The sequence below is a fragment of the Eptatretus burgeri genome, chromosome 6 (genome assembly GCF_056783735.1).
Source record: "Eptatretus burgeri isolate ZD-2024b chromosome 6, Ebu_testis_v1, whole genome shotgun sequence".
NCBI classification, from domain to species: domain Eukaryota; kingdom Metazoa; phylum Chordata; class Myxini; order Myxiniformes; family Myxinidae; genus Eptatretus; species Eptatretus burgeri.
The window spans coordinates 53,785,108-53,798,700 of record NC_140966.1 but is presented as its reverse complement, the minus strand read 5'-3'; the positions used below and the strand labels follow the sequence as shown (position 1 = coordinate 53,798,700).

General features: G+C 43.7%; 1 protein-coding gene across 4 annotated transcripts in view; it reads right to left on the bottom strand.

The window, feature by feature from the left end:
• UBL3 (ubiquitin like 3) overlaps positions 1–13,365 on the bottom strand; it is a 46,499-nt gene extending 33,134 nt beyond the window's left edge. Inside the window, exon 1 of one of the 4 annotated variants that reach the window (XM_085885071.1) lies at positions 12,911–13,365. Coding sequence is in view for 3 of the 4 variants with exons in the window: in XM_085885070.1 (XP_085741196.1) it covers positions 6,285–6,347 (63 nt within the window). In the remaining variant the exon portion in view is untranslated. Of the gene's footprint in view, positions 1–6,284; positions 6,363–12,381; positions 12,424–12,910 lie in introns of those variants that run through there. The other 3 variants (XM_085885072.1, XM_085885069.1, XM_085885070.1) reach the window with 3 other exon arrangements.
• Between the last annotated feature and the right edge of the window lie 228 nt (positions 13,366–13,593).

Here is a 13,593-nt window from a genome sequence, read left to right as displayed (position 1 = left end):
GCTGCTATCCACCAGGAGTGACTCCTTGAGGAATATCTGCCTACGAGAGATTCCGATGAGAATCGTTCTGCAGAGTAACCATGAAAAATATGCGTTTGCCTCATAACGTCACCAAATGACATCATAATGTCTCAAGCTTGACATATCTAGAAAGCACTCATCGAGGTGTTCAATTTGAGGTATTACACGATATGGTACCTAAGATTTCAAAATTTGACCTTGGGGTCAAAAACTTTCGACCTCCAGCGCTAACCATGAAGGTCAAGGCCGATCGCTACCAAAAATTAATCAGCTGAGCGCCAGACCATGAACTATATTCCCATGAAGTTTGAAGACGATCCGATCAAAATTACTCAAAAAATAAGGGTTTCGTCGACTCCCCTGATTTGCGACAAAGTGACCTTGACCTTCAAAATTTTATGCGCTGAAAGGGACCTCTATAGGCCTCTGATATGCGAAGTTACAAAAATTTCCAATGATAACTGTGCTCTGCAGAGTGATCGATACTTGATTAGACAAAAATAAAAAAATAAAAAAACACATACAAGCTGACTAACATATCTTGCAAAAACTTCGTTTTGGCAAGATAAACAAAAAGGACCACTGGACCTGTAGCTCATCTGCAGCACTGGACGTGTTTGAGTGTGCGTGTGTAAGCAGCCGAATGTTGTAAGCCAAATTTGGTAGCATTCTGACTGGTGGGTCTGGAGAAGAAGGTTTTTGAAGGAATTTACACTATTTTCCCAACATTTAACAAGTCCACCATTTTGACACACTTCCTGGTCGTGTAATCGACATGACCTCCACAACTTATCACGACCCTGTCCCAATGTTGTAACCCAAATTTGGTAGCATTCTGACTGGTGGGTCTGGAGAAGAAGATTTTAAAAAGGAATTAATGCAATTTTCCCAAAAGTTTACCAAGTCAGCCATTTTGATACACTTCCGGTCACGTGATCGGCATGACTGGCGATTTAATATCCCTACCCTGGCCTAATGCTGCAACCCAAATTTGGAAGCATTCTGACTGGTGTGTCTGGAGAAGAAGGTTTTCAAAGAAATTTACAAAGCCTGCCATTTTGACGTAATTACAGTCATGTGACCAGAACGAGCTTTGCAATTCCTGTTAGCAGTCAGGAGAGGAACGCTGCTGCCAAATTTCAGCTGGATCGGCCCAGCGATTTGGCCGGATCAGTCAAAAAAGGGGACAGACGGACGGACGGTGCGCGATGACAATACCTTCTCTGGAATTAATATTCCAGAGAAGTGAAAAATGTGTGCATGCGTCACATCGACTCGGGTGCACTCCTTAAACCATTGGACTGAATGAGTTCAAATTTGCAAGTACTTGGTGTGTGCCCAGGAAATAAAACAGGCGGGGGTGGGAGGAAGGGATGGCAAAGCAAATTCTCCATGCAAATGTGTATCGTGTAGCACCACTCCCAGTGTGAGTATACTACAGGTCCCAACTCATGCTAAAATATGCCAATTCTCTGTGTTTTAGTTTGAAGAAAACAACAGACATCACAACAAAGCTTGTGCATCACAAGTTGTTTTGTTTTTTTGGTTAATTGTCTGAGGCTGACCACACTCTTTCCTGTTTGCCTCAGAATTGATAGTGTTAAATTTGCTTTTGTTGCTTGGATGTGCCTTTTTGTGTCAAATTCAATAATTCGGCCGGTGCATGTTGGAGCTGCACATAGGTTTATTTTAGTGTTGAATGATTTGCAGTAAAGATGGCATACAATTCCAAAAGATAGGGCCTCCATACCAAAGCTGACCTAAAGGAGGGTAAATTTGTAAATGAGTATGTGGGAGAGCATGTGGATAATGAAGAATGCCGAAGACGCAAAACATGTGCACATCAATCACATCATCAACTGACACGTGCTCACCATTGATGAGGCCTTAAGAAACTGTCAATTGCTTCTAAAAGCAGAAGATGCACCAAGCCTTGAGGGAAGCGATGGAGAATTAGAAGAACCAACAGAAACCTCAACCCTTCAAACACATCAAGACGAATAAGCCAGTTGGCAAAGTGCAGTTTGCAACCGTCAGAGATTCTGTGCTGCAAATGAAAGTCAACAAGACGAGTCACCCCGTTTCATGGACTGCAAACGTTTGAATCGGATACGGCTCCAAAAGTGCCACCCGTCAATATGCCCAGCCGGAGCACGTTGTCAGAATCAATGCTTCAGCAAGTGCCTGTACCGCAAGACTGATGTCTTCCGTTCTGAGTCCAAGAGTTGGGGCCTCCATACCAAAGCTCAAATAACACGGTAAATTTGGAAACGAGGATGTGGGAGACCTTGTAGCCAATGACTTATGCTGAAAAGGCATAATATATGCACTTGAACAACATCAAGTTCTACATGCTTACACCATTGACAAGGCCAGAATAATTGGTACTGGGCAAAAAGGCAACTGTTCATGCTTCGTGAAACACAGCTGTCAGCTGAACTGTGAGACGCAAAAATGGAGAGTGAACGGGGACACTAATGTTGGTCTGTTCACGCTCAAAGATGTTCTTGCCAATACAGAACTCACTTTCATCTTTCAGAGAAATCATGTTGGTGTGCAATTCCAAGTGGCTACATTTGGCATCATGGACAGGATCGTTTTGGTTGGAATAAGTCATAAATGGGGCAGTAGCAGGGTTCCAACAAACGACTTGCTTTGCCAACAAAGGGGGCTAACAAATTTTTTATTTTGTAAATTTAATATTTCTTTGTGCTTGTAATATTGTATTAGAGCTATTGCTTTATTGTGACCTTCGAGTTCATTTTAAATTCAGTTTTATCTGATACATTAGCTAATTTTGCTGAGGAGTATGATCTATTGCGTTTGATCTTATCTTATGATGCTAATCTCATACAATTCCAAAAGTAGTGCTGTTTATGGAATGCATAACTTTGAGTCAGTATGGGGTTATAAAAGTTAAACTTTTTATAAAGTAATAGTGACCCTGTGTAACTGGAAACACGCTATTGGGCTATTAGTAGTATTGGTGGTGGAAAAAAACAAACAAAAAAAATTACACACCAGTGACAAATTTAACCGTGTCGAAGTAGTAACGCTAATTTGTAGACAGAGTGATTAAGTTATCTCAAGGAGATCTGCGATACCAGCCAAATGTGATCTCGTATTAAATCACAGTATGCTTGACATCAATTGGCAAAAGCAACAAACAACCATTAATGTTGGCACATGGGGTATTAGAATTAGAACTTATACCTGCCAAAGAGGTTTATTGCCATAAATCAAGGTCAATAAAACCCGGTTATTTTTTATTTATTGTGTATACACGGCATGTTGCTGCTCCTTTTCTTGTGTCGTATTCCTACTCAAACCAAAAATTCACTTTGAAATAAAGTGAAGAGAGGCATAGTGGTGGTGTGCAAGTCCAAGTGGCTACATACAGCACTGATATTCCTGCAAATTAAGGCATTCAACAAAGCATATACAAAAATAAAACTTTCAAGCTGAGCTGTCTGCAAGAGATCCCTTTTTCAGCATCCAGATGTACAGGTAGTGGATTGAAAGATGGAAACACCAACAGAATGTCACCGAGTAGGATGTTGAACCACCACATGTATCCAGGATGGCATGAATACGACGTGGCATTGAATCAACAGGAGTCTGGAACTGTTCTGCAGGAATGTAGCATCACTCTTCCACAATGAAGTGAGTCCTCCAATTCAAGTCGGTTTGATGGAAGCGAAAATTGCTGTCTGAGGCGCCTTGTCATACAGTCCCATGAGATTGAGGTCTGGTGATTGGGAGGGCCGTGGAAAATGGGCGACTCCACCATCGTATTCCTCAACCCACCCGGTGACAACATGCACCCTGTGGACTGGAGCATTGTCATACTGAGAGACATTCCACCCAGAAGAGAGCATCTGAAGCATAGTTGCAGGCAGCCTTGTCTTGCTGGTACAAGGTCATCTGTGAAAGATTTAATTGTCAGAGTTCAGGAACCAAGTGTTAATTATGGTGGTTGACTTTATCACTGATGAAGAAGTTTCCTCATCAGAAAATGTCAACATGTCAAGAAAACCAGCAGAATTGTGGATTTAACAGCAATAACTGAGCTGAGATGTTAATGACAACATTAACATTAACAAAACTTGATGAATTATGCTTTCATATGCCATTAATAGTTTGGTTCTCTCATGTGGTACATCGAATGCTATGAGAATTCAAAATTTCACAAGGACTTTCTGGACACCTTGTATGTTTCAAACCCTTTGGCGATACGAATATACCCAAATATGGTGATCCCAAAATCTGACAAATAGGTAAACTTTAAGGAAGGAGAAGGGCACTCGGGAGAGCGCATACCTCTACCACGTAATGCCTGATCCACGAGATAATATCAGGCCCAATACATTTTTGGCACCATTTCTCAATGGTGAAGAATCACTTCAAAAACTAGAAGAGCACTCGTTGGAGCGCATACCTCCGCCATGTAATGCCTGATACACGAGAACATATCGAACCCAATACATTTTTGAAATATCATGCTAAATATCATTTTTGGCACCATCTCTCAATGGTGAAAAATCACTTCAAAAACTAGAAGAGCACTCGATGGAGCACATACCTCTGCCACGTAATGCCTGATACACGAGAACATATCGGACCCAATACATTTTCGAACTATCATGCTATACAGTACAGTACTATATCGTTTTTCTCCCCATGGTGGTGGTGCTGCTGCCGCCGCCATTCGTGGTGGTGCTGCTGCTGCCGCCGCCATTCGTGGTGGTGCTGCTGCTGCCATTCGTGGTGGTGCTGCTGCTGCCATTCGTGGTGGTGCTGCTGCTGCCATTCGTGGTGGTGCTGCTGCTGCCATTCGTGGTGGTGCTGCTGCTGCTGCCGCCATTCGTGGTGGTGCTGCTGCCGCAGCCATTCGTGGTGGTGCTGCTGCTGCCACAGCCATTCGTGGTGTGCTGCTGCTGCTGCTCGTGGTGGTGGTGCTGCTGCCGCCGTTCGTGGTGGTGCTGCTGCTGTCGCCGTTCATTGTGGTGGTGCTGCTGCCATTCATGGTGGTGGTGGTGCTGCTGCCGCCGCCATTCATTGTGGTGCTGCTGCTGCCGCCGTTCATGGTGGTGGTGGTGTTGCTGCCATTCATGGTGGTGGTGCTGCTGCCACCATTCATTGTGGTGCTGCTGCTGCCGTTCATGGTGGTGGTGGTGGTGCTGCTGCTGCTGCCGTTCATGGTGGTGGTGGCGCTGCTGCTGCCACCGTTTATGGTGGTGGTGGTGCTGCTGTTGCCACCATTCATTGTGGTGGTGTTTCCACCGTTCATGGTGGTGGTGGTGCTGCTGCTGCCACCGTTCATTGTGGCGGTGCTGCCACTTTCATGGTGGTGATGTTGCTGCTGTTTGTGGTGGTGGTGGTGTTATTTTCTTCTTCCTCCATGGCCCTCCAATCCAAGCAAATGCCATTAGCGGTTCTTGAGTGGTAGGTACATCAGCAAGTATAATATTTGAAAAGGTCAGAATTGTAATGCAAGGAGACATTACAGAAGAGAGATGACAGTTTAAGATGAAGAAGCATCAGTGACAAAGAGGAAGGGGAGTGAGAATCGCTTGTTGGAAGTGAACACAGCCAAGGCGCAACATTTTTGAACTGCCCTCGAAGACAAACCCCCGCATCTTCCAAAGCATATCCATGTTCTGTAAATCAACACCCAGCCACGTGGCCAAGGCAGGTGTTTTTGCTCTTGGGCAGGTAGATAATCACCATAATCACCCTGGCTGGTCGGAAACATTTTCAGGAATCGTCGAATATGACTTTGCAGTATGACAGAACGTATTGGTCAACGCTACATCAAAATAGGAGAATGTGCTTCCTTGGTGAATTCCAATTGGCAACGTCATCTTACCAAAACAATGTGCCATTATAAGAGAAAAATTAATGTGATGTGCACAGATATGATGGTCACATGAAAGCAAACCGTCGTTCTCAAAATACAAAACGTTAATGTGAAAGAGCATCGATCAAGAAGAGAAGTGCTCGTGAAAACGAAATATGGACACAAAACGTTGTGCCCGTTTCTCGCAGTAGCAGGGGAATGAAACGCGTACATTCGTTCATTCCGTGCGTTTTTCCCTCCATAGCGAGCAGGACAATTACCAGGACTTTTTCCTCAACCTTGACAAAGCGACTCAGGAATGTGGCACACACGTCATCCGTCACAAAGATAAAGCTGTGGTTTAAACGATTAAACACAACAATGCAGTCGAACAGGATGGCACAGATGGAGCGCATCTATTTACCTTCGAGCTGTCGAGCTCCGGTTTGATTCCCAGCCCAACTATGAACACACGGAGGCAGTCCATTCTGCTAGCATTAGCTGGCGGATGTTTAAGTCCCCCCACCGTGTATTTCCCAAGGAGTAGGCATGTTATCACCAGCACTCTGAATTACAAATCTATCCTCAAACTCGCTCCAGTCGCACGTCGCGTCAAGCCAGCTGGTTTGTGAAATACTTGGAAAAAAAAAAAAAAAATGTTCCCTGGTCATTGCCACATGGTGGGAATAACTATCATCTGTTGACGTGGCATCACCTGGTTGATACTACCACCACCACTACTACTACGACAACAACTACTCTTGAAGGATGGGAATAATGGCGTTCTTGCATGCCTGAAAACTTTATTACGTTCACTTATCACTCAGGAGTTCAAGGTGGCACGGTATTCCCAAACTATTGGGAAGTTTAAAGAAATTTAGACCACAAATGATGCACGTTGCAGTGTTTCGCAACGAGGTACTTTGCTTTCACTTGTCTGACTATTACTATTACTTTTGTACATACAGGACTGTGCTTTATTTTGTTTCAATCTCTCTCCCTCGTTATATGTCTTGGTAGTGCTTCCTCTTTAAATGCTCTGCATTGTTGTCCACTACAGTTCCAACCATCGACTTAAAGGGACGAGGAAGTTGAGTGACATTAAACAGGAAACCTATGTCTGCCTGAGCTTTCCTGCACGCAAACCTCGAAAGCCAGTCTAACAAAAGCACTACCACTACTACTACCACCACCACCACCCCAGGCTCAAGTATTTCATGGAGTAGTCACAGCATCAACCAGAGCGACCAGCACTTCGACACATGATAATATTCAAACACGTATTTGACCCAACTTACGAAAGAGACCTTTGCTCTGATGAAGGGTTAATGCTCGAAACGTCAACTTTTTGCTTTCCACGGGAGTTACAATACCTTAACCAACCATCCTCTGCTAATAAGGGACTTCCAAAATGACATAGGAATGCTAAACGAGGCCTTTTACGCACATGTTGTCTGCATGTTTACAGCGAGCGACTCAGTTCTGCACGCCGGGCACTTTTAAGCTGTCATTGCTAATGCGAAATCGGTGATTCAAATAGTCTTTCAAACATAGTTTTCAGCATTTAGACGAAAGGGAGGCAATTTCGAGATGGTTAATCATAATTGCTCTCTTCCTAAATGCAAACCGAGCTGACGGAAATGTAGGAACACGCTCAGATGACAGCAGAGATGAATGATCATCCTCTCAGCGAGGACATTCCAAGCACTCACTTGAAGAGACTGCCTGAGGTTAACATAAGGAGACCGCCAACTGGACCGCACCTCAGCACTACCGCAACCCACATTTCCGCAGGGTTTCCCCACTGTCAAAGAATGGTGGTCCCAAAGGCTTTGCTTTGCTTTCCAGTCATCTGGTGAGCTCCCCTGCAAAGAGAAACTGCACAGGGGGTACTCCCATGGAGCAGGTTCTTTTGGGTTAGAGTTGTGATTTTCGTGTATGTTGTGGAATGAAGGGTTTTACGGTGGCCGGAGTGCAAATCCTGCCACCAACCTCTGAGAAATGGATAACCCAACTGCAGGACGACGGCCACAGACAGTTTGGCACCTGATATGCGTGGCCGGTTGGCTCACTAGGAGCTCCTCTGCCATTTGACAGGTTTTGTTTTTAATCGTGATGGGTATCCCCATATCCATGCACCCTCCTCACCAGGAAACCTCATGGGGGAGTCAGATTAGTCATCGACAATCCAACCATGGAACAGATAGTACAGGTTTACATAGTACTTGAAGCAAATCTGACCTGACCCGTAGGTCGGCACTTTGCAGGACAGAAAGCTGCAAGATCTCAGCTTTTTGGGCAAACTGACAAAGTTCTCCAACTATTTTGTTGTGCAGAGGCACATCCCTTTCTAGCAGGTACGTTTCAAAGTATTTTGGCTTCTTCTAGAAGCTTTGTGAACCACTTTAGGAAACGATCCTTATCTGATTGCAACACCAACACACATATATATATATATATATATATATATATATATATATATATATATATATATATATATATATATATATGTATAATAAAGAGGAGCTAGGTTTTACAACTGCGAGCAGTTATGGCAGGTGATTACCATTACGACTCCCCCCCCCCACTCCGGTTCGACACCTGACCAACAAAGTCCTCTTTACCCAGAGAAAACATTTTTTTTCCCCCGACAATCCGATAATAGCCACCAAATTAAATGACCCATCAATTATTCGTCGTCACCTTCCTCCTGTCACCCCACCACTTCCTCCTCCTGCCAGAGTCCCCTGTACACCTACCCAACCCCTTCCTCAGTTGACGTTTCTTGGAGAGAGCTCACCAAGTGGCGTAAGCACTCAAGCAAGCACGTACCTTCATTGGGTGGTGTATTTTCTTCTGCTAACGCGATCGTTGAGAACATAACATGCATTACCTCGATTGAGGTGTAATCAAATTGTACATTTGCTCCCTCAAAAGGGTAGCTTTATTTTATACTAGAAGACGGGTTGTTCAGTCTTCAAATGTACGCTGCATGAGGCCTCCATCTACATACAAAGCAATGTGAAGCGAAAAATATTACACGATTTCTGGGTGGCTGGAGGGAAAAGCGTGGCTTGCACAATGGGCGGTGCTTTTGACGCAACCACACACAGACACAGACACACACACACGAGTTTGTAAAGTAATCCACTGGCACATCTGCAAAAACTTTGATATTCCTGTTCCAGAAAATGTGGGAAAATGAACCAAAAGCAATCACTGAAAACATTGAAGTACCGTTCACGTATGACCTTATGATCCCATCGGGCATGAACATCGAAAACAAAGCATTGTGACCACATATCATACTTGGGTAGAAAAAAAAAAAAAAAAACAAAACCAGAAGAAGGCATTGCTAAATGAGGTGTTAATAACAGTGATTTTGGACTAAACGATGCAGAAATCAAGAAAATGACCAAATACAAAGACCTCAAGAATGAAGTGAAAAGATCCTGGAAGCTGAAGAATGCCAAAGTTGTACCAGTGATGACAAAGAACCTCACAGAGGTATGAAAAAAGCATCCCTGGGAATATCACCACAAACAAATGAGAGTTGGTAGCCATCCAGGGCTCAGTGATGATCCTGAAGAGAATCCTCGGCACAAAACTTCACAGTTTGGTCCATGAATCGTGACCCCTTACCGAAATGAAGGTGGATACTTTGAGCCCACCCTGGGAGGACTCCATTCCACACTCTGAAACCCACAGATGTAAATACCAATCAACAATACATACAGCAATACAGAGGTGGATACTTTGAGACCTGGGAGGGCTCCGTTCCACTTTTTGGAATCCACAGCACGCATGAGTGCGCACGCACTTCCTTTTATTATTAGTATACATTTGCATTTATGGCACCTCAAAATTTCCCTCATCGAGATCGATTCTGTGGCCTGAGGAGTCTGCTTGGTCTCGTGGTGGTATAGCACAGTCATGATGAGCCGAATCAATTGTAGAGATGCTTTTTGAAACTTTAATATGCTTTCCAAACCAGAAACGACTTCTACATTGGGGTGGGGGCTTTTGAAGCCAAACAAACCTTCTTTCCACTATGAATGGCCAGTGTGTGTGCGTGTGTGTGTGTGCGTGTGCGTGTATATATATATATATATATATATATATATATATATATATATATATATATATATATATATATATATATATATATATATATATATATATATATATATATATATATATGTGTCGTTTTTTGGTGGAGTTCCACTGGAACGTTCTGATGTGCAGTGTGATCCACCAAAATGATGTCATGATCTCACGAGTTGATGAGACTAATTGACTACAAAGAACCCGGAAGAATTCCCATGTTGAGATGCACAGAGCAGCTCAATAGGACCTTCTGCGGCAAAACATTCATTAAAAAAAAAAAAACATAAAGCATTAAATTAAATAATACGAATCATAGCGAATGCAGTGAGCTTCATACTTAACGTGTGCACATGAGAGAATAGGAAACAACAACAACACAATACCCCTGGCTATTTGGAATCCGTGTAGTTAGCTATGACCTTTTGCTTCCGGTTGTTATAAAACGCTGAGCGGTGTATAAACACGATTGGGTTTTATTTCTATCTTGTGAATATTACTTCACGCGTGCACATGAGAGAATAGGAAACAACAAAACAACACAATACCCTGCCAATTTCTCGGACGGATAATCTCGGACTCTCTGGAAAATCCTCTATTTCTCTTTGCCGATGACTCCACCCTCTGCCGTACCATCTGTCATCCCTCAGACCGGCAAGCAGCAGCTTCTTCACTCACTGCAGATCTGGATAAAATCACAAACTGGTCCAACACGTGGAACATGTCTTTCAATCCAGACAAATCTCACACTCTCACTATGTCTCTTCGAAAGGACCATTTACAAACCCCCCCCATCCACTTTCTCAACAATCCTCTGGAAGAAGTCTTTTCTTTCAAGCTTCTGGGTCTCACTATCTGCCATGACCTTTCCTGGGAAAGTCACATTTCCAACCTTGCCTCAAAAGCCAGTCGCCGACTGGGAATCCTCCATCGTGCAAAGTCCTTCCTCGGCCCTCTTGAGCTCCTGACCACTTACAAAGCTTTTGTCCGTAGCCTGATGGAGTACTGCTCTCCCCTCTGGGCTGGTGCTCCTGCCTCCCACCTTTCTCAGCTTCACGCTGTCGAAACCAGGGCATTTAAGATCATTGGCATCTCCCGCAATGAAGCTGAGTCTTTGGGCCTCTCACTCAATCACCGCAGGTTGGTCGGTGGTCTTTCTGTCTTCTACCGACTCCTCTCCAGCCTTGCCCCCCCTGCTCTCTCTGCGATTTGTCCCCACCACATTTCCACAGGGCGCTCAAGGTCCGCCAACAACCCCTTCTGGTAAAACTACCAAAATCACGAATCACTGCTCATCTTCACTCTTTCATTCCTCTTTTTTCCCGCCTTTGGAATAAACTTCCTCACTCTATTCTTTCCCATTCTTCCCTCCAGGCTTTCAAAACAGCTGTTCACCACCACCTCTTATCTTCCCCCATCCAAATCCTCGATCTTTTCTACCCCCGATAATCCACCCAAGCCCACTTCCTTCAATTCTCCTGCTTTCCTTCCTGAAAGTCCCTTTAATGTCCATCTTCCCCTCGCCATGTTCCCCGTCCCATCCCCATCCCTCTCCCTTCCACAGTTCACCTAATGTGTCTGTTCCCCAATGTTTTGTCCCTTCCACTCCCGCCCCTCTTGTCTCATGCCTCATTGCTGTGAGTTGTGTGTTAGCTCTCATACGAGCCTCGACCAAGGTATACAAAAAAAAAAAAAAAAAAAAAAAAAAATTGTGAATCCGTGTCATTGGCTATGACCCTTTTGCTTCCGTTTTTGTTTCTGGTTTTATTTCTTCTTTCCTGTTTTTGTCCTGGGGAATGATGCATGCCGGGAGATCATGACCGGAAGTGATTGTTTATTTATTCAATTATTTTTTTTTCCCAAAGTTAATTTTTATACTTCCGAAAGTGATTTCTTTTCATGACAGGAAGTGTTTATTTTGTATTTAACATTACCGGGAGTGATTTTGAAACTGTTTACAGAACTTATATTTTCTTTTATTCTTGACCAGAAGTGATCGTTTATTTAGTCAATTATTTGTTTTCCCAAAGTTAATTTTATTCTTGACCAGAAGTGATAGTTTATTTATTCAATTATTTTTTTTTGCCCAAAGTTAATTTTAATAAAGATATCTCCCGCATCAAAAAATAATTTTTAATCGTGATTTACATTATTTGATCGCTGATCCCGAATCCAGGCCGAAGTCACCGGAAATTGCGTCAAAATAATCAGCTGTGCGGCGCTTACACGTACCACGGTAAAGTTGGCAAGTATATAGTTGTGAACAGGTTATAGGTAAAGTCAGAAGCGAATGTAAGAAGTCTACGTTCGCTTCTAGGCTTTGCCTATTCCATATTATTAACAACAATAACAACAGTAGCAAGATTTGACAAAAAAAAAAAAATCAACATATCATCCCCACCCTGGCCCAAGCACACCTGGACTTTGTGAAAAGGTAAGCTCATGCTCAAGCAGCGTGGCAGGCAGGTATGCTCCAAGCCCGTGAAGAACAATGAAAATTTGGTCCTACGGACCAAGGGCCGACTCACTAGTGAGTATAAAATAACAGGACATCGTGTGATTTGTGAGTGCACCGAGGTGGTCAAGCTCGAGGAAATAAGAACACACAAACACACATCGAATTGGAGCATAAAAACGCGCACAGACAAAGTTTCCGTTCGTCACAACTCACAAGTGGTCTTTCTGAATGGTGGAATTTTTTTTACTCAAAGAACGACACCAACACCGACATCGACACAGAGTCAAGAGGTCAACATTTTCACACCACACGTAGTGGTTGGACTAACTACAAGGCGAGACGACGCCGCTCGTCACCAAAACGACTCGTAAACCAGTACGTTACGTACAAACACGAGGCGTGAGGGGGGAAACGGCAGGATGACATGAAACCCGTCTCGACAAGCACAGGAGCCCGTGGGCGAAGTTCGTACAGCACACGAGTCTCACCTTGTCCGCAGGGATGTGTTGAGACATCGCGGCCTGCACAGGCGGCCCGGAGACTCGTCCTCACGACGACGACACCAGGCAGGAAACGAAGGGATAAACAAACAAAGGAAATAAAACTGGGTCACACCCTTTTTCTCCTTTTAATAACGACACCACAATGCTGAGGAGAACGCGATCTACACATGAAAAAGAAAACAAACAAACAAAACAAAAAAAAAAAAACACAGACAGGGCAGAAGGAAAGATAAGGCCCGAGGCGCTAGCTCTGGGCCTAATCTTAATGTTTCCTCTGAAGATTACTTTCTCTGTTATTTTCTATTTTTTTTTTTTTTATCTTTTCTTCCTTTCTTTATCTAGCTTCCTCTCCTACAGCTGCCGCCATAAGCTTTTCGGGGCTGAACAACAATCAGGCGGAAAGAACGACACGTCCTTCGAATCAGTCCTTCTGAATGACCTGAATCCTTCGCCACATTTAAAAGAGCATGTTGCTCCACACACGTTCATCGAACACGGCGAGTCTTGATGATTGCTTGATTAATGTAGCGTTGATTTTTATCGTGGGGGGAAAAAACAAAAATCACTGCGCATTCCTCACATTTATATCCATAAATGGAAATGAAATGTAAGTGGTTATACACCGCCCAAAAAACTCGGGACACTCCAAGGGTCTCCCCTCTCCCTCC